This window comes from Myxine glutinosa, chromosome 8 (assembly GCF_964187855.1).
Source record: "Myxine glutinosa chromosome 8, kmMyxGlut1.1, whole genome shotgun sequence".
NCBI classification, from domain to species: Eukaryota; Metazoa; Chordata; class Myxini; order Myxiniformes; family Myxinidae; genus Myxine; species Myxine glutinosa.
The window spans coordinates 22,498,228-22,520,599 of record NC_136268.1 but is presented as its reverse complement, the minus strand read 5'-3'; the positions used below and the strand labels follow the sequence as shown (position 1 = coordinate 22,520,599).

The 22,372-nt window shown below is 45.0% G+C and overlaps 1 protein-coding gene across 1 annotated transcript in view; it reads right to left on the bottom strand.

The window, feature by feature from the left end:
- Positions 1-22,372, bottom strand: part of LOC137432284 (SH3 and multiple ankyrin repeat domains protein 2) — a 910,319-nt gene that overhangs the window by 621,117 nt on the left and 266,830 nt on the right. The window contains 1 exon segment of the mRNA XM_078782990.1: positions 16,199-16,267. Coding sequence (XP_078639116.1) covers positions 16,199-16,267 — 69 coding nt within the window.

The following is a 22,372-nucleotide window of genomic DNA, read 5'->3' as shown; positions in this document are numbered from 1 at the left end:
GTGGCCAAATAGCTCTACCTTTGACTCATCTGTCCAGAGCACATTGTTCCAGAAGTGCTGGTCTTTGTTCATTGACAAACTTTAGTCTTGCCCTGATGTTCTTTCTGGACAGCAAAGATTTCCTCCTGGCACACCTCCCATGTAGATCAAATTTGTGCAGCCTCTTTCTAATGGTAGACTCGTGCACTTTGACATCAACAGTGGCAAGAGCTACCTGTAGGTCCCGTGATGACATTCTGGGGTTCTTAGAGACTTCTTTCGGGCATCTTGCGGTCTGCTCTCGGGCTGAACTTGCTGGGCCGGCGTGGCCTGAACAAGTTGGCAGTTGTTTGGAATCTTCTCCACTTGTCGATGATCTTCTGGACAGTCGAATGATTGATTTCAAATTGTTTGGAGATCTTTTTAAATCCCTTCCCAGACTCGTAGGCATCTATAACCTTCTTTCTGAAGGCCTCAGAGAGCTATTTTGATCTAGGCATGGTGACGCCGCACACTTAAACAAGAAAGAGCAAACCAAACGAAATGTCTGAGGTTTAAATAAGACAGGTTCCTCCAAATCCTAACGATGTTCTAATCATTTGCACCTGAGCTGGCGCACCTGATTCTAATTTTAGGTATTTGAAGTAGTGATAAATGTAGGGGTGTACTTACTTTTTCCACATGCGAAATTTGCATTTATGTTCATTTAAATTATACAATGGACGACAAAATGTAAATGTTTCACCATATTTGTTATATTATATCACCTTTATCTATCAATATTGTTGAAATGAAGATCAAATAGCTGTTTGTTGAAATATGTTGAAAAAGTCGAAACTTTACATGGGGTGTACTTACTTTTTCACATGACTGTACCTCTACATGCACTGTAGCTAAAATAATCATTTGAACGAAATATTGTTCACAGTCAAAATCAAAGTCAGAAAGCACCTAGGATTTATAGCCGCAAGGCAGTGAAGGCATAAACCTGGGTCTTGGGTGAAGCCTTGGTGTGTATTAAACTCAATTGTGATGTTGAAATTTATACAAAAATGCAACAATAATTTAACAAAAATTCAACAAAAAAAACAACAAAAATGCAAATATAACACGTGACATGTATTTATTTTCTGAAAACAATCTGATTCTGTGATATTCTGCCCAAATGTGAGTCCACACCGTCTACAGACTACAGAGAATGACAGAATTACAGTCCACAGACCAAGTCAACACATTACAGCCAAACAAGAATTACAGACAACACATTTGCGAGACTGACAGGTTTGAGCAATACTTTTTTTGTGAAGAAGAGGAAGAGTTAGAGAAAAAGAAGAAGAACACGTTAATAGCTCCTGACGGAGAGATACGGAAAATGAAACATTAAAAAATTTCATTGTTGGTTTATAAGATAAGAAGCAAATTAGTTTGACTCAGAAGTATTGTGAATTAAAGAGAGAAAGAATGAACAAAGGAAGGAAACTAGAACGGCACTCAGTAGAGAGCATATCTCTGCCTGGTGGGCCATATCACTCAATGGTGAAGAATCACTGAAAAATAATTTCTACTAGCTGGATCCGGATCTTCAACAAAATTGAATCGATTCTTCCTTGTCACACACACAATCTGTCCAACAAGTTTCGTCCAAATCCATCTACAACTTTTTGAGATATCCTGCTCTGTATCGTTTTCGCCCCCAACTCCCAATGGTGAAGAACCACTTTAAAAATTCTAGTAGCCGGATCCAAATCCGGATGTTCACCAAAATCTAATCATTTCGTCCTTGTCACATACCCAAACAAACAAACAGACAGACAGACAGGGGTGAAAACATAACCTCCATCCACCTTTAGTGGCGGAGATAAATAGCTTGAATTTGCATCCGATATCAAACAAAATCGTGATTATTTTTTGCAAACATGAAAAAACAAACGAAAGGGTTGTTGCAAGATTGGAAAGAAGTATTCGGTGGTCCATAAAGTAATGTCGTTTTTCAAAGACGAATGCACAGCTTTAAAAAACGCGCCCGGGGCCTGGAAGAGTCCAGACGAGACGCACCGATCGAGTTGAGCGAAGTGCAATAAAATTACACCTTTTATTTTTACATCATTATATTTCCCTTTGTCTGTGTTTGGGTCTGGTGTGGAGGGTCCCTCAAGTTAGGAATTATGTTTATCGTGCGTTTCTTTGTTCCCGGCATTTTCTTTAATAAACCTTTTAATTTTTGTACATTTTAATTCCGTTTTGTTTGAGTTATTTATTACAGGCTGAAGGCTGCCGGGGTGGAAGCTGTTCAGGTAAGGCTCCGGTTCCCCCTCCCTCTTACTCCCCCACGCGTATTTTCTCCGCTGTATTTTTGATTGAACGCCTCGGAGGAACAGCTTGTTCGGCTATTCGTTCCTTGGGAAGATTTCAATTACCAGGAACAGGACAATACATCCAAAATTTGATTTGATTTGATTGATAATCAAAAAATAAATAATTAATTGATAAATAATTAATTTATTAATTCACACACTCTACGCATAAACCGGGCACCTCAACTTAATTAACCTCGATATTAGAACAAAATCCCATGCAGAACTAACCAAAAAGTGTTTTTATGCCTCTGCCCCCGAAGGTGGCTGGAGGTAGTGTTTTTGGGTTGTCCGTCCGTCCATCCATATGTACATACGTCCATATGTACATACGTCCATACGTACGGGCTAAACCTAGTTTTTCTCAGCAACCACATGTCCGATTGAGACAAAACTTTCAGAGTAGGAGCAACACCCATGTAGAATGTTTTTTATGATAACTGTGAGATTATAGGTCATGTGATATGGCAGCCATCTTGGATTAGATGCATATAGTTAAAAAATTATTTCTCGGAAACCGCTGAGTGGAAAATTTTGAAACACGGCACATTGTCAAATACTCCCAATTAGGAACAAAAGCAGGATAATGATGACATCATCAGTGAAGTGGTATATGAGCCATAAATGTTTCTTTCAATGCCTTATCCTAAAAATCTGAATTGCATGCACATGATCTATGACCCATTTGTATTGAAATATTAAATTTACGACTTCATAGGTCACATGGTTTGGCAGCTATATTGGATTGAACCTAAAACCTTAAAAAACATCTACTGAACCACCAAAGCAATTGACTCAAAACTTTACATGTGTCATTGTCTCGGCATGGTGATTAAAATTTGATCACGAAAATGCGATTAGTCAGATGGTGTGGCAGCCATATTGGATTGAAGGAAGATATTAAATAATTATATCTCAGAAACCGTTTACGCTATTGATGTGAAACTTTACAAATATCAACTAACACCATTGTTGCATATAGTTTGAAAATGATGACGTTGTACGTCGCGTGGTTTGGCAGCCATCTTGGATAGAAAAACTAACCTTATCAGATCGACAAGGTCAACTTCACAAACCTGATCCCCTACCTATACATATGCAGAGTGTAAATTTTGATGTCATATGTCACAAGGTTTGGCAACCGTATTAGCTGGAAAGCCAATATAAATAAAAAAAAACCTTTCTCCGACACCGCTTCACCAATCGATGTGAAACCTGTCATGTCTGGTAAAAATGTGATACTTGAGAACAGCTGAGAGGGATTTCAATCAAAGTTGTTTATTTTTAGGACAGTCAACGAGGGCACAGGCAGACACTACACAGAGGCATATTGGTGATGCAGTCGCATTGCTCTAGTTGTCTATATGAACTCTATGTACATATGTATGTACGTATGCATGTACGTATGTATGTGCGTATGTATGTATGTATGTATGTATGTATGTATGTATGTATGTATGTATGTATGTGTACGTTCCTTTTGCACGTTTCAAAATGGCCACCACTAGTGTGCGACGGCATCACGGTTGTGTGCATGTGAATGGGCCCACCCGCTATCCAATCAGTGAAATAGAGATCAGTGGGCCAGAGCCAAACACAAAATTTGCCAAGACACCCCCTACACGTTTCGGATAAGACAGCCTAATGGGTTAAAAACACAGGGATGCAGGGAGAGAATGATAACAGAAAGACAGGACGGATCAATCATGTAAAAGCCAACGTTTGTCATGCTCAGACATGGAATCTAAGTCACTTCTTTCAATCCAAAATGTAGGGACATGGAAGAGTGAGGCTACAGAGAGTAAAAAGAAAACGTACTGGGGCAACAGATTGTCATAACAAGCAAGGGACTAAACAAAGAGGAAGAGAGAGAGAGGGTAGGAGTGGAGGAAACCTGCAAATAAGAGGGTTAGGTAGGGTTAATGGTGCTGGAGTAAGAGGGTTGGGTTAGGTAAGATTAATAGCAGTACAAGAAATTGAGAGTTAATGGTGTCGAATAGATTATGGGTGGGGATGGGGACATGCGTGGACATGTTAGGATCAACTGGTGGGGACATGCTAGTGTAAGCTAGTGGGTACACACACGGAAAGCTATTATATTCCCCAAAATTGAAAAGTTTTCAAAAAAAGAGTTAATCCAAAAAAGGGAAGCATTCACACAGTAGGAATATCCCTCTGAAAAGGAAATGCAATAATCGTGTGTTTGTTACGTCATCACGTCCAATGCATGGTAATACCATGTTTTTCGACATGGTAATACAATGTTTTTCATCACCAAAGTATGGTCGCACATGAGATGTACTTACGAAATGTATACATCATAAAAAAATGATTCAGGGCCTATCCCGGCTGGAGGCCTTACACAGGCAGCATCACACAAAGAAGCAAATGCGAAATGAAACGAGTTATGTATTACAAGCTATCACAATATTACAGAGCACAGCAACAGTAAAGGATGAAATAATGTGGGATTATTCCAGCCCATTATGCCAGCACAATGGATCATGTATAAATGCAATTATATCACATCTGCATGCTCAGATAAAATGCAATTACTGCTGATGCTAGATTAAATGTCAGCATTGAACAGGTTGTCAGCAACCTTAACTGTTTACGTTTCATGGTGAAACTCTTTTTGACACGAGAAGGCAGCATACATCAAGAGATTGTAGGACAAAATATTTGCACTTGACCAACGTATTATATTTAAAATTGGTGATTATATTTAAAAAAATATTGTAATTTTTTTTAACTTCATCAATTTTTGCAAGAATCCACTTGAACAGCCTTATTTAGAATCACATTCAGTTTGGAGACTTGACCTTTCACCTCTTGGCCGAGCAAAATGGTAGAGTATTGCTCGTAAAGTCTTCATTATTTATGGGGATAATGATTAAAAATCAAAGGGGAAAAAATTAAAATGCACTAACAGGGTGCCTGTCTCCGATGGGTTCGCACCTGCCTCACCTAAAATGAGAAAATTATTGGTGTGTATTGGAAGAAACGGTATTTCAGCATAAATATTCAGTGAGTGGATATTGGGGTGGGTGGTGCCGGTAACCTTGGCAACCTCGTTCCATTCCACCAGCTAAGATTTACAATCCAGGCTTGTACCTCCGAAGTACTGCTTGGGAGCGAGGGTGAAATTATGGAAGCTCAGCTGGGAAACGAATTTAGGCACTTTGTGAGCCTACCGCCTGACCGAAGATCACTACGAAGGAGTTCTTTCGATGCCAACCGACCACCTCCGGGAACCTATCCCTCTCCACATCGCTTCTTCAGCCACAACCGGCCCCCTCTCTCGATACTCCCCATATCTTTGCTTTGGCAATTCCATTTCTGTATTTCTCACAGCATTTCATTCTGGTTTCCCATGCGATGATCGTGAGATCGGTTGTTTCCGTTTCACTTTCCAACATCAGTTTCGCTTTGGGATTTCAGTTTTGATTCGTCATCGCAACTATGATGCGATGCCAATGGTGCATGAAACAGTTGTCAAAAACGATTTCCGGAGGGATTCATTTCAATTTTTCAAGGGGTCTAAAATGTCTTAGGGTCTTAAAAGGTCTTAAAAGGGTCTAAAAAGGGTATAAGGGTGTAATGGTCTAATGGGTGTAAAGTGTGTTAAGGATCTCAAGGGTTTTTACTCCAAAGGGGTCTAAAGTATCTGGTGGATGAAGAGCAAATGAGCAAATTGGGTTTTAAAGTGTCCAAAGGGTATTTTAATCGTCATGAAGTAATAGTCATACACAAAGCAAAGGGTATTAATAAAGTGTACAAATGTTCTTAAATTGTTCAATGGGTCTTAAAAGTTTTGTAGGTCTGAAAAAGTTACAGGCCTTCGAAAATGCATTTTGTTATATAAACGGGGCAAGGGTGAAACCTCCTCACAAAACAAGAATGGGACGCGATGAGACCAAACGACTCCGTCATTCCACGCTTCTACGGGTTGCCAAAGATTCACAAGATCGATGTCCGACTACGACCCATCGTGGCCCTCCGAGGAGCACCCACGTACAATCTCGCTAAGTGACTTTTCCACCGACTCAAACACTTAACAACACATGGAGCACACAATGTAAAGAACGCCAAAGATTTTATCAACCGAAACAGAAATGTCCGCATCGAGAGTGATGAAATAATCATTTCATTCGACGTGGTTTCATTATTTACATCCATACCCGTCGAATTAGCAAAGCAGACCTTAGAACAATACATCACCAACGACCAATAGCTAGTGAGCGACAGCCACCTCAGCTCTGGTCATCTCATGACACTCATTCAACTCTGCCTCAAATCAACGTACTTTGCATGCGACAGCACCATATATCATCAACATGAAGGAACCCCGATGGGCTCACCTATCTCAGGGCTCATCGCCGAATTGGTGATGCAACGCTTTGAAAATCTTACACTACATGGTGCGCCTTCTCGGAGGTTGTGGCTGCGGTACGTTGACGACACATTCGTGGTCATAAAGAAGGCGGATGTTGACCGTTTCCACACAAAGATAAATTCAACATGGCCAGCAATACAATTCACATGTGAAGTAGAACAGGCTGGGTCTCTACCATTCCTGGATGTACATCTTTCCAGGGACGGAAACAGCAAGCTACACACGTACAACAACACAACAACAACATGCATTTTAAGGCCATTTTCCCTGCTAGAGCGGGGGTTAGCCTTGTGGTCCCCATGACAATCTTCTCCATTTTGCCCTATTTTCTGTATCTCTCCTTGTTAACTCCCTTGCCCGCATTTCTTCTTCCACCATCTTTAGCCAAGTCTTTCTCAGTCTTCCCCGTCCTCTACTTCCTTCTACATTCATTTCCATCACTCTTCTCAACCAGTCACTTTCATCCTTCCTCAACACATGACCAAACCATCTCAACCTGTTCCTCTTCACAGCATCAATCACAGGCTCTATTCCCATCATCTTTCGCAATTCATCATTTGTCTTCCTCTCTCTCAACGATACTCCGAACATCCACCGAACCATTCCCATTTCCACCCTTTCCAGCCTTCGTTGCTGCTCTACATTCATGACCCATGTCTCGCTCCCATAAATCATAACACTTCTCACACATGCAGCATACACCTTTCCCTTCAGCTTCAACGACACTCCCCTCCTCATCAGCAAGCCACTCAGTTCCCGAAACTTCTTCCATGCACATCTCACTCTAGCAACCGTTGCCGAGTCTGATCCACCTTCTCCATTCAGCATGTCTCCGAGGTATGTTTTCTCCATTCAGCAAAATGTTTTCACACCTTCCAGCTTCATGCCGTTTCCAAGATCCAACTCAACATTTCCTCCATCTGCAGCTCCCTCTGTGCACACCTTACATTTGAATGTAGCTGCCACATTGGTTAATGACCCTCTCAGACCACTACATTTTAGATGAACCCACTCAGCGCGCATTGTACATTGAATGGAGTTCACTCCGACACCCTTCCTGCACACAGCCCATGGCCACTTCCCAGTTCTTTCCACCTCACCACATGCTTTACCACTTGCCATCACCTTCGTCTTTCCTATATTCACCTTCAGACCTTTTGTCTCCATACATTCCTTCCACTTGTTCATCTTTTCCTTCAGTCCATCCATACTTTCCGCAATCAACACCAGATCATCTGCATACAACAACTCCCACGGTAAACCCTCTTTTACGTTCTGAGCCAGCACCTCCATCACAGCTACAAATAGTAGTGGACTTAGTATCGACCCCTGATGCACTCCCACCCTCACCTCAAACTCACCACTGTTCCCATCCTTCGTCCTTACAGCTGTGCGCGCTCTTTTGTACATTGCCATCACTACTCTGATCAACCATTCCTCCACTCCTAACTTCCTCAATGCCCATGTCAATACTTCGCGTGGAACCCTATCGAATGCTTTCTCCAGATCAACAAACCCAAGAAACAACTTCTTCCTCTTCTCCATGTACTTCTCCTGCAACTGCCTCACAATAAAGAGCGCGTCTGTCGTTCCTCTTCCTGGCATAAATCCAAACTGCATTTCGTCGATCTTCACCTTCTTCCTTATCCTCCTCTCCTACACCCTTTCCAATACCTTCATTCCATGCTCCAATAACGTTATCGCTCGGTACGAGCCACACTCCAGAGGGTCACCTTTCCCCTTGTATAGAGGGACGAGGGTACTCAGTTCCCAATCCACTGGAATGCGGCCTTCTTTCACCACCAGATTACAGATCTCTGTCATTCTCTTCACACCCCAACTTCCTGCTGCCTTCAACATATCTCCCACAACTCCCGTTGGCCCTCCCGCTTTTCTACTCTTCATTGCTTTTATCGCTTCCTCAACTTCCTTCTCAGTTATCTTCTCTGCCGGTCCTAAAACTGGGTTACTCTCTATGTTGCCATCCCATTCATTCTCTGTATTCAACAGCATTTCCATATATCTTTTCCATCTTCCTTTAATTCCATCTGGGTCCACAACGATTTGTCCCACTTCATCTTTCAAGCAACTCACCCCCATCACATCACACCTCTCTTTCGCTATCTGCTTTGCAATCCTGAATACCGCTCTCTGACCTTCTTCCTAATCCAAGCGTTCTCCGAACATTTTCCGACATGCCTCCTGCGCCTTTGCTGCCTCTTTCTTTGCAGCCTTCTTGGCTGCCTTATAACTTTCATGCTCTGCTTTTTCTGCTCCCGTACCCCTCGCCTTCTGCCACTCCTTGAACTTCTTCCTCTTCTCATCAATCCTCTTTCCAACTTCATCATCCCACCACCATGTTTCCAAGTGCGTCAGTGGTCCTTTTGTCCATCCACATACCTCACCAACGGCTCCCAACAGACTATCTTTCATTGACATCCAACCACGTTCAAGCTCAACCACATCATCCTCTACCCTACTCAGCCTCTCTTTTAATGCCTCCCTTACTGTCACCTGTTTCAACCTCCACACCTTCATTCTCGGTTGGTACTTCACCCGCCGAGCTCTCCTCGCACCTTTCACCCTTATGTCGCAGACAACCAAGTGGTGCTGTGAAACAGCCTCCTCCCCCGGGATCACCTTTGTGTCCCGGAGGTGCCCCCTATCTCGCCTATGCACCATCAGGTAGTCAACGGTTGTCGTCGACCCACCTGACGTGTATGTAACAAGCTTATTATCCCCTTTCTGGAACTGAGTGTTACAAATCAACAAATCAGCTCCATCAGCAAACTCCAAAATCCTTTCACCTTCTCCATTTCTCACACCATATCCGTAACCCCCATGAACTCCCTCAAAACCGTCCATACTCCTTCCCACATGTCCATTTAGGTCTCCTCCTACCACAACAACTTCCTCATCTTTCACGTTTTCCATCAGCTTCTCTATCGCACACCAGAACTTGTCCTTCTCTTCATCGCTCCGACCAACCTGCGGAGCATATCCCGAGATGACGTTCACCAAGAGCTTTCCAATCATCATTTTCACCATCATCAACCTATCACTCACTCTAGTCACACTCACCACACTGTCTACAAACTCCTCAGAAAACAGGACACCAACACCATTCACGCCCTCCGGGCACCCTTGCCACACAAACTTGTATTTCTGTCCCTGCCTACCTTTCACCATTCTCACACCACTTCCCTTCCATCTCGTCTCTTGCACACAACATATGTCCACTCTTCTTCTGACCAATACTTCCACCACTTCTCCTGATCTCCCTGTCATTGTCCCTACTACATTCCATGTCCCAAACCTCAGAAACCGATCTCTACACACGTAGGTGTACCGTAAACCTACTAACACAGACAAAGTATTGGATTACCGTAGTGTCCATCCCACCTATCACAAAAGAAGTTGTGTTCGCAGCTTAGTAGATCGTGCAAAAACACACTGCAGTGACCAGGAGCAACGCCGGATGGAAATGCTGCACGTCACTCAACTACTACGAGAAAACCACCACCCAAATGCATTTATCAAATCTTGTCACCGGAAATCCAACTACAACAACAACAATCCAACCACACCTCCACACACGGTGGCACTTCCATACATACAACACACTTCTGAAACCACAAGCTGCATTCTACGTGAATACAACATCAACATCACCCACAAACCACAAACATCCTTACGAGCACATCTGTCGAAGCCAAAAGACCAGGAGAACAAATTTGATAAAAAATAATGTCATCCACAACATACAATGTGAAGATTGTGAAGCCAATTATGTGGGCCAAACATCCAAATGCTTAACCACAAGGGTAACTGAACGCTTACGTGCTGTACGACGACAAGACAGGTTATCATTGCTTGCGACACACACACCAACACACATTCTCATGGAATCAGATCACGATCCTTGGCACAGGATCTTTGAGAGTGAACCGCGAGATTGTCGAGGCCTGGTACTCTGATAAAAACTCCATCAACCGACACATCGACTTACACCCCACATACAAAGCGCTACGCAATCAATTACAACGTCAAAAACGGCAGAGTCATTTGAATGCAGGGAAGCCTTGTGATTGGCAAGGACTTGGACCAATCCATCACGTGAAACGTCCCCAACAGAACTTAACGGTTAACACCACACTCAATGCCTCTGAGGAAGAGAACTAGTTTGTTCTTGAAACGTCAGGCTATTAATAAATATTTTTTAATTATTTTACTGCTCAGTGTGCTATCATTTACTCTCTCTCTCTATATATATATATATATATATATATATATATATATATATATATATATATATATACACACACATTCTGCATATATAATTTGGCAAAGGCAAATGTAAGAACTGTCCAACAGGATTGAGCAGAGGGAGCGTATATCCTTTGAGCTATATATTCTGGGCTTGATTCACGACTCAACTATAAACTGTTAGATTGGTGCTCTTCAGGCTGGGTGTTGCATCACAAAGTGCATTATCCCATGGATGGGCATTATAACGCGTGTTATGCTCATCTGCTAACATTACCTGGTGGACAATAAAGATCCTACAGTGTATTAACTGAAGTGTAGGCGAGTTAGTTAACAAAAGCACCCTGAAGAAATTCCAAATTCCTACCCAAATCACCTTCAGTCAAATATCAAGGCCTGTCCAGCCAGTTTTTGAAAGCAGAGGCGGATTAAGATTTTTTTGGGGGGCCCTGGGCGCAAAAATATTTTGGCCCAAAACATTCCCCAAAAAACACGAATCCATGAAAATGCATTAATACATGGAGTCTTTTGAATGTTACACCGAGTTAATAAAGGATACACTCGGACTAGGTACATGCACTGGGACTAGGAATAGCTGATTGGTCATAAACATGCACTAGATGTGCTCAATAGACAGAGGACCCTATTCTGATTCTGCCGCTTGTGTAATGAAAAAAGTTAATTTTGGGTGATTTTCAACCGTTTTTACCTTTTGTTACCTCTGCAACTGAAGGAGGTTGGAGGTTATGTTTTCACTCCTGTCTGTTTGTGAACAGGTTATCCCACCATTGAGTGATTGGGCCAAAAACCAAAACATCCCCCAAAAATGGATTCAATTTTGGTGAAGATCTGAATCCACGTATGGATACGAGAATTTTTAAATGTTTGTGACTCTTCACCATTGAGTGATATAGGGCAAAACACAAAATGTAGCATGACATCTGACAAAGCTAGGTGGATGAGTAGGTGAGTAGTTGGATAGGTGACAAGAACAAGTCGTTTAGATTTTGGTTCAGGTCCAGATCCAGATCTGACCTATCAGTGGTTTACAAAACGTAAACTGTTCTACCTGGCCGACTGAATGCCATTCTAGTTGAGCTATGTTTCTCTTTTCATCACTGCTGGAGTAGTTTCGTTTTATCCTCGAGACAGGTGCTCTGGTTTTAAAAACTGCAAAGTTCCACGTGCTCACGGGTTCGTCCATTTACGTCTGAGGGATTGTTTTATGATCGTGCAATATATTATAATGTGGATTTGCTAAATAATCTCGATATATATTAATATTAGAACCCCCTTTAGAGGCCATTTATTCCCCACAGAGCAGGGGTTGGCATTTTTCTGGCACCTTGGTCCCCTTTTTGAAGCAATGTTTTATGGCCGGATGCCCTTCCTGCCGTGAACCCTTTTAGTCACCTTCTTGCGACACACAGGGAATTACCAGTGAACTGGTACTCAATTTGCTGACCTCGGAAGGAATGACAGGCTGAGTCAACCCCCCTGTCGTTAATTCAGCGATCGACCAGGATTCAAACCCAGGATCCTTGGATCCCAAGCCAACACCCTAACCGCTAAGCCAACACCAGGCTGATATGTATTAATATTAGGAATAATACAAATGTTATTGTGATTATTGTTGCATTTGTATACAATAAACATCGTTATTATTCCACTTAACCTGCTTTTTCTACTGATAGCTACAACCCTCACTCCATAATTTTCCAATAGTCCTGTCAAATTTAACATCAGTGGAAAACGTTTTTTAATCGATTCATCACGTGACAGCTCTTTCTATCCACGAAATTGAGCATTCCTTTCACGCTGTGGATTATTTCAGCACAACTCACAAGGTGATGATATTGTTATGTTTGTGGGGTCGGGATATGTAGTCAGGTAGATTTGTGCAGGTATCATGCTCCGGATGTCAGGTAAGAACCATCACCATGTAATAAGTTCTGTTTAGCCGAATGTCGGAGTAAGGTGTATCTTCGTCCCCGTCATGAGGGGGCGGGGCATGTTAACTAGCTTCAGGCATAAAGGTAAATTATCCCTGGTAAGTCTTACCCTATGTGATTTATCCTTCGACTCTTTTGGCACTGCACCATAGACACTGGTGAGGAAACGCCCATTTATTGCACTAAATAATAACCATAAAACCAACCGGAAGCCAGTTCTGAGCACGGCCATTTGGGACGCACCAGCTACATCGCTACGGAAGGCAGGCAGGCCGAAGACACACCCCGGGGAGCCGTGATTGGCCAGGGCAGAGCAAGAAGCAACTCGCTATTGGGCTGGAGTTGACCAACGGGAAGGCCGGGGTAAGAAGGGACTCGTGATTGGCCAGGGCGGAGCAAGAAGCTACCTGCTGATTGGTGGAAGGAAGGCCGAGGAGGAAGCAGAGCACCGATTGGCGAAGACCACCGATGATGTTAGAGGCGAGCAAGAAGCGGCGCGCTGATTGGTGGAGAGGCGCTGATGACGTCACAGACCGATGTTAAAAGAACTTGAGGACCAACATTTTCTCTCTCTTACCCTGGATGATCTTGCCCTCTTGTTTTCTGACCCTCTCTTGCTCTCTGACCCTCCGATTTTGCCCTGTTCTTGCCCTCCTCTGGTTCCCTTGTTCTTCTCCCTTGCGCGTTTGTGCTTGGACCGGCCATGTTCAGAGACGCCACCGGGAGACATGCAGAGTTTTGCAGGCCGAAACGACGCATGGCTTGCCACCACAGTGCATCGAGGCCTAGTTCCCATCAATGCGCGCGCTTCGCACGCAATGCTGGCTGGACCTCCAGGGCCTTGGCGATTCCTGGCGAGACCCCCCCCGAGCTGATCAGAGCTAAGTGCACGCTAAACACACACCCTATTATTTTCCAGTTCTCTTATTCCCCATTTCCTAAGCCTCTCATATTCCTAAGTCCACACACAACAACAACCACAGTTCCCGAAAAAGGCCAACCCCCGCTTGCGGGGAAAAATGGCCTCTAAAGGTGGTTTTTTAATTTTTTTATTCCCCATTTGTCCATGTTATAAGTCTGGTGTGAAGGATCCTATAGGAATATAATTTTACCGTCGCGTTTTCTTGTTATCGACATTTCTTTTAATAAATCCTTTCATTATTTTCTGTACATTTAGAAACCCGGTTTTTGTTTGAGTTTATTTTTCCGCAGGTTGAGACTGCTGGGGATCGCGACAGGTAAGCTTCAGCTTCCTCTTCCCATTTCTTCCCCCACATATATAAAATCCGCATTTGGGCATCGCCTCCGAGTTGAAGCTTGCCATTGGTCATCCATGACTCTCCTGGTGTTAACTGGGAGAGAATCACACGACAATATGTTTTGTCGGCAAAGTGAGACCCACCCTCAGTCTCATCTCCAAAGATTATGAACCACGATCGGTCTCTGGTTATCTCTCATCTCTTATGATCTTGGGTTGCATTGGTTGCATTACCTCATTGAATTTGGGGGGCCCTGGCACATGCCCAGTGTGCCCATGCGTTAACCCGCCACTGCGTGAAAATATATCCTATCCCTGAAAAAGCCTATCACACAATGTTGAAGAATCACTTTAAAAAGAATTCTCGGATGCAGATCTGGATCGAGATCTTCACCAAAATCGAATCATTCCTTCCTTGTCACACACCCAACCTCTCCACAAAATTTCGCCTGAATCTGTCCACAACTTTATGAGATATCATTTTCACAGACAAATAAACAAACAAGCAGACATGGGTGAAAATATAACAACTGCATACCTTCGGTGATGGAGGTAGTAATATAAAAGGGCAGGGAGCAGAGGGTAAAAGGTCAGCAAGAACTTGTGGTGCACCGCAATCGCTTATGTTCACCAATGATGTTCCATGATCTTCATTACCCCCATTAACCTTTCCTAACCAAACCACCTTGCTTGCTAGTTTCTGTGTATCCTCCCCTCCTCCCTCTCATCTAATTCTGTTTGTTCATCCCTTGATGTTTGAGCCCACTGTCAGTTCCACCTTGCTCTTCCATGAGCCTCGCTCCTGCAAAGAAAATTTTAAATATAAAATGTAAAGAATAAAAACAGACAAGGAAGGATTAACCGTGAACAAGGTTGGCCACACGGAATGGCGCAGTGCGGTTTCTGTACACATATTTGAGTTGGCGCAGTGGATTTGTTTCAGATAAGATTCTCACTATCTGCCATAATCTTTCCTGGGAAAACCACATTTCAAGCTGGCCTCCAAAGCCAGTCGCCGACTGGGCATCCTCCGTCGTGCGAAGTCCTTTCTGGGCACACCTGAGCTCCTCACCACATACAAGGCTTTCATCCACAGCTCAATGGAATACTGTTCCCCCCTCTGGGCTGGTGCTCCTGCCTCACACCTAGCTCAGCTTCACGCTGTTGACACCAAAGCTTTCAGAATCATTGGAATCTCCCACGATGAAGCTGATTGTGAGGGCCTTTCACTCACTCGCCGCAGGCAGGTTGGTGGTCTTTCTGTCTTCTACCGACTCCTCTCCGGCCTTGCTCCCCCAGCTCTCTCTGTGCTCTGTCCCTCAAATATTCCTACAGGTCGCACAAGATCTGCCAGAAACCCTCTTATGGTTAAACTGCCAAAATCAAGACTCTCTGCTCACCTTCACTCTTTCATTCCTCTTTTCTCCTGCCTCTGGAACAAACTCCTTCACTTTCTTCAATCCCACTCCTCCCTCCAGGTCTTTAAAACAGCTGTTCACCACCATCTCTTATCTTCCCCCATCCAAAACCTTGATCTTTTCTACCCTCGTTAATTCACCCCAGATCCACTTTTTTGAAATTCCGACTTCTTTCCTGAAAGTCCTAGCAGTGTCCATGTGTTTTTCTACCTCTCCCAAACCCCCCCCCCCTCCTCCCTTCCCATGCCTCCGTCCCCGAAGCCCTCTCCTTCCCACAGATCTCCCGATGTCCTTGCTCTCCATCTTCTCTCCCGCTCCCTTTTTCATATGTTTTATGTGCCAGTTTGTCTTTTTTATTGATCAATGTTAGCTCTTACACGAGCCTCGATCTTGTATACAAAAATAAATAAATAAAACCCAAAACATACAATCATCGGATGTGCAATCACGTCAAAAAACTTGGGAAGCAAGAAATACGCAATGTTTGGATTTTCAAAAAAAAACAATACAATTGAACCACCGTAGACGTGTAAGGATCCAAAAAGGGTCAACTATTTGACCCCAGAACAACCAACCTTGGAGTGTAGTTTCAAGAGTTGTTTATCAGAAACGTGCGTTTTGTAGATTCTCTTCTTGTAGCGGAACTGGAAATGCACAAAACACAAAAGGTTAGCGCCCCAGGTTGCATACATTCGAATTTCATTGAACCCGAGTACCAAAGGAGGAATATACAGCCATAAACAGTGGCCAACATTCTCACATCCTTCCGTGCCACGTGGATGAAGAGCAGTGAAAGAAAAAAAATGATGCATCATTCAAAAACCCTCTGATGCCTTAATTGATACTTATATGTAAACAAGAATGTATCAATTGAATGCAGGTTTATTAGCAACAACGATGAACAATCAATCTGCAAGACAAAGAAAGCGATGGTAGATATTAGAATAAGATAATAGATACAGAATATGCAAATAACAATGTGCAGTATTACACAAGATGAGAACGCAATAGAGAACAGCACCATACAAGAGTTGTCTATCTCCCTTTCCCAAAAACGTTCAATTGTGACACAGAATAGAACGAAACTGGAGACCGAGAAAAAGGATCACATGAGTTTATAATTGATATTCTTCTGAATTGAATCGGGCTGGTGGTTTGATAATTCGCTTCGGGCGGCCCGTCACCACCCGATCAATCGTCGGAGTCCTCTGAGGGCAGTTCGTAATTTCCTGGTCCATTGTGGGAGTCTCCGGTGGGTGGTTCACTATCGCCCTGTCCGACGCCGGAGTCCCCTCCAGCTGGTCCATCATCACCCGAACCGTCAAGGGGGCAGAAATAGGCAGTGACCATGGAGGTGTGGCGGTGGTCTGCACATGTGGTTGGTTAGCGACTCTCGCGGGTGGTGTCATCGCGGTGGTGGAGCGGAGTGTCTGTGATGGTAAGCCCGGCGCAATGACATGTTGGGGTTCACCCTTCTGGGGAGTGGTAACAGGATTGAGACAGACTCTTGGAGCGGCGATTGGTTGGGTACCAGACATTAAGTATTTCGGTACGATTGGCATAACACTTGGCATAACGGTTGGCAGCATGCCACTTTTGCCAGTCGTAGTGGGAGTTGTCATGCTGAAAGGCGTAAAACGTCGCAGGAACTTACGATTCCGGAGAGTGATTCTTCCGGAGCCATCCACCTTGACAACGTATTGATCGAATTGTTTTACCTCAATCACGGTTCCGGTCCGGTCCCATTTTCGTGGTTCCAGGCCGGTCTGGTTCTGGATCCGGACATGGTCCCCGACGGCCAGTGGAGGTAGTTTTGTCGTGTGTTCAGAGAGTCTTTCGATCTCCCTGGCATGCCGAATGCGCAAAGCTTCCTCACGATTGTTGCGTGTTTCCCGCCAGGTGTCCGATGGCAAGTATCTGCCTGGGATGATGGGTATGAAGTCCTTGACTGGCCTCTTGAAGATGATCATGGCTGGAGACAACCTAGTGTCCTGATCCGGTGCATTCCGGTACTGGAGTATTGCACGTTGGAACCGATCAGTGTCTAGTTCACCATTGGAACCAGTGTTATCGGTGATCATTCTTTTCGATGTTTTGACTGCGATCTCGGCACGACAGTTGCTGTGTGGGAAGGCAGTGGATGACAACCGATGGTTAACGCCCCACCGACGCAAGAAGTCTTGGGTGTCATGTGCCGTGAATTCTGGCCCACAGTCAGATGCCAATTCGTCGGGGATACCATAAGTGGCGAAGTTCGACCGCAGACATTTCACTAGGCCTTGTGCCCCGCCAGTAGTTAGCTGAATGATTGGCCAATTAGAGTAACGATCAACGGTGACCAAATAACTCCGACCCTTGTGATGAAAGTAATCTGAACAAACGTACTGGAAAGGGTAGGCAGGTTCAGCTGAGGCTGTAGGTGGAGCACTTGGGTGCGATGGGGCCATCCGATTGCAGTGTGAGCAGCGATTGCGCATCTCATGAATCTGGGGAGTGATTCCAGGCCAAAAGATCGAGCTGCTGGCCCGGGTGGTCATAGCCGTGACTCCTTGGTGAGCAGCATGAAGATTCTCAAGGACAAGCTTCCGTAGCTTCGGTGGGATGATAATCCTCCCCTTGTAGACCACTATGCCATCAATAGTGTAGAGGTGTTCACGGAAGGGAAAGTATTCCAAAATGGACACAGGGAAATCGTCCCGACTGGCAGGTAGACCCTGCTCAATAGAATTGAGTAACTGCAGCATCTGAGTGTCACTTGCTGTTTCGTCCCGAACATCGTCCCAAGTGACGGACCGCACAGAATCGAGTGTCTTGATGGCTGCCATAGAAATAGCCATTTCCATGCCAGAGTCGTCATCTGTGGTCCACAGCCCAGTCAAGGTGTGCTGTCTTAGTGTAGTCGATGTGGCCACATCCATAATGGAGGAAATGTCATCCACCAGTGGCAGTCGTTCCGATGGTCTGGCACCCGACGGATGTCGTGAAATCGCATCTGGTACGCAGTGTCGTTTTCCCGGGATGTGGATAATTCGGAAACGATATGCTAGGGTCCTTTCTTTCAAGTTGGCAAGCCGCGTGTTATGGATGTCCTCTAATCGTCTGTCACCAAGAAGCTTGATTAAGGGCTTGTGATCGACGGCAATAATCAGGTTCTTGCATCCCAACACAAAATACTTTACTTTTTCCAGGCTGTCCGCCACTGCTAGAGCTTCACCCTCTATCGGAGCATAGCGCGACTCCGCTGCATGGGTGAAGCGGCCTCCAGCAAGGGTGATTTTCCAGCCATCGGGGCAGCACTGTGGGGTTTCACCAGGGCATCTGCAGTGTTTTTGGAGGAGCCAGAAGCCAATCCCATCCTTCGACCAGTCAGTTGCGAGACATGTTGTCCGTTCCTTGTCAAAGATCCGGACCCCATTTGCGACTTCAGATATGATGAGTCGTTTTGATTCTTCGAATAGGGATTGTAGTGTTGCATCCCAGTAGAAGGGGGTGCATGGTTTTAGGAGGTCCCGAAAAGGTCGCATCCTCTCGGTCATGCTGAAGCAGTATGTTACCTGATTGACTAGCCCAAACCAGGAGCGAATGTCAGTAATTGTTTTTGGTGTGGGGAAGTCCTGTATCGCTTGGAGATACCTTTGGCATGGTCGTACACTGTCCATGGTGATCTCGAATCCAGCGAATTCGACCGTGTCCTGACCAAAATGGAATTTCGTCGGATTTTGCGTAATCCCATTACGGCCGCACAGGTCGAGCCAGTTGCATGTCTGAAAAAAGCTCTCTTCCAATGTGTCGCTCCACATGATGGTATCATCAATACATTTGGACTTGTTTTTGAAGTCCGATACGATTTCGTCAAATCGTCTGGAGTATCCATCACCTGAAGCGATGTAACCTTGGGGAGTGGTGCAGTAACGGTATCGGCCCCATGGTGTGATGAACGTTGTCAGATGGCGGTCACATTCTCTGATTGGAACGCTGTGATAGCCATTCCAGGCGTCTGTTACCGTCTTTTTGGTGTTATGTGGCACCGCCATTGCTTGATGGAAGGGTGACTGGGTGTGGTGGGTCTCACGTGTGCAGTGCGCATTCAGTGGTTGCAGATCAACTGTCCTCCGTGGGGTCCCATCCTTCTTTGGACAGACGACCATTCTGCTGCACCATGTCACTGGTTCACCAATTGGCACCGGTTCCAGAACCCCTAACCTGATGTCGCGATCGATACCAGCCTTGACTTCTGCCTGCCAGTGTAAGGGGACAGGCACTGGGGTGTGCACCGCTTTTGGTGTTGCCTCGGGGTCAACCATCAGTGTGAGAGGCGGACCTTCCATGTGGGGTAGTGGCTGGTGTTCGCAGACATTGAATGTGCTGCTTTTGTAGTACTCCAGTAGCCATTTCTCCAGCCTCTCTCGGTTCTCGTCAGTGGCCGGAAATGGGATAGATGTAGGCAGTGTAGGGGGAAGCGATCTTACCGGGCAGTTACAATTTGCATCGATAACTGCTGCCACTGCAGCACCAACTGTGTTGGATTCGCCAATGGTTGGGAAGCTACTAGACACGAGGCCTAGATCGACGCATGCTTCACGACTGAGATACATGTTCCGTGTGTCAGGTGAGATGTAGCAGATTTGTCGGGTTTCAATAATGTCGCCATTGGCTGTGCGACCAGACAGGTGTAGGAGCATGGCGCCGATAATCCGGACCCTTCCACTGTTAACAGCATTCATCTTCAGGTTGACAGGTAACAGGTCTTCATTACGCAGCCCGAGTTTGTGGAAAATATTAAGTCCTGTGAGGCAGCTTTGACAGCCAGTGTCGGCCATGGCCTGGAGCCTGGCCGATTTTGGTCGGGATGACAGTGGCTGGCCGAAATGGTCATAAGATTCCTTATCGATCCGTGCTATGAGTTTTATGTACGGCTGTGGTTGAGACTTCTTCTTGGTCCAGCCAGAGAGGTGGTCAAATATATGGTGGTCGAGGTGTAGTGGAGTTGACAAGGTGGCCATGGCCCTTTTAATTTGCGGCTTCCAAATGACCGTTTCTCGTTCCGTGACAGAGCAGAGGAGATCGTGGACCTGGCTGCTTTCATCCACATCATGAGCATCCATTGATTTGTCCGTAGGTTTGTTGTCCGCCTTTTTCGTGCCTCCCCGGCAGACATGTGCAAAATGGCCGCGAGTGGCGCATTTACTGCATGTTTTCCCGTAGGCATTGCAGAATTGACGCCTTTGGTCGATGTTCGGCTGTTTGCCATGACCAGTTTTGCCACAATAACTACAAATGGCCGCCTGCTTGTCGGTAGTGATCAGGGCTCTTTTGTTCTTCCAGTTTTTGTATTGGCTTGCGCCATGAGCGCCTTCACTATCGAGCAAGGCATTCTGGGAACGTTTCCCTGCTTCCTTGGCCTCGACGAAAATGAGAACTTCCTCCAAGCTCATGTTCTGATTTTGATCGCCGAGAATGTCCTGTTGTATATCTTGATCGGCGAGTCCCCGACATAGGACATCGCGAACCATGTCCTTGGTGTAGTTGACATCAGTAGGGGGATTGCATGAGCATACAACAGAAAACTTGCAGATCTCGGCTTGACCAGCCAGACGGGCTGCGTAGGTACGAATTGGTTCTTCTCGGTCCTGTCGCATGTTGTGGAGGTTTACGCGGGACACCATGGTATTCTCCTCTCGGACAGCAAGGGACCGAATGGCTTGTAGTATAGCTGCCTCGTCCTTGATTTCAATGCGTGGGTTGCTGCGGTGGAGGTCACGTCGTAGGTTATCATCACAACATTCAAGGAGTTGAACGCGAACATCATTGCCGATTATCTGGGTCGCTGCCTTGTAACCATCCCATCTTCTGGTGAAATATTGCCAATCTTCGCTGGTACCGCCGGTTTGGATACGAGGACGGCTGACTTTGTCCGGTTTGGCTGGTGCAATGGACGTGTGGGTCATGGCGTGGATGGAGAGCTGGATAGCAGCAACGGCATTGTCAGTGCTGTCAGTAACGTAGACACAGCTCGGGAAGGGGCAGACTGCAGCAGGCATCTTCAGATGAGTTGATTGTTCATAAACAAGAATGTATCAATTGAATGCAGGTTTATTAGCAACAACGATGAACAATCAATCTGCAAGACAAAGAAAGCGATGGTAGATATTAGAATAAGATAATAGATACAGAATATGCAAATAACAATGTGCAGTATTACACAAGATGAGAACGCAATAGAGAACAGCACCATACAAGAGTTGTCTAATATGTACGAAACACACTTCACACATGCACACACTGAGAAATTCCATACACGCAAACTGTATAAAAGACATATTTGTACCAGTGCCGTCAATATGTACACGGCACTGCTTTGTACGTTAGGTGTGGGAAGCTTCCTCTTCCTCCTCCTCCTCTTCTTCTTCTTCTCTATTTTTTGTTTTTTGGTTTTTTTTGTATACAAGATCGAGGCTCGTGTAAGAGCTAACATTAATCACAAAAAAATATGCAGCACATATTTCTTCGTTCATATGCAGCACAAGGCTGCGGGGTAGCATAATTGGCTGAGGGTGGTTATGGCGGGAATTTGGAATTTGTTCAAGGTCCTGGCGATAGCTCGCCTACACTTTGCGAAGGACACCGTGGGATCTTTAACGTCCACCAATAAATCTATCTGAAGGACGACACACACAATGATGAATCACCCTGCCTGTGAACCAATGGGATAAGAGCTTATAGCTGGGTTGGGACTTTGGGATTCAAAC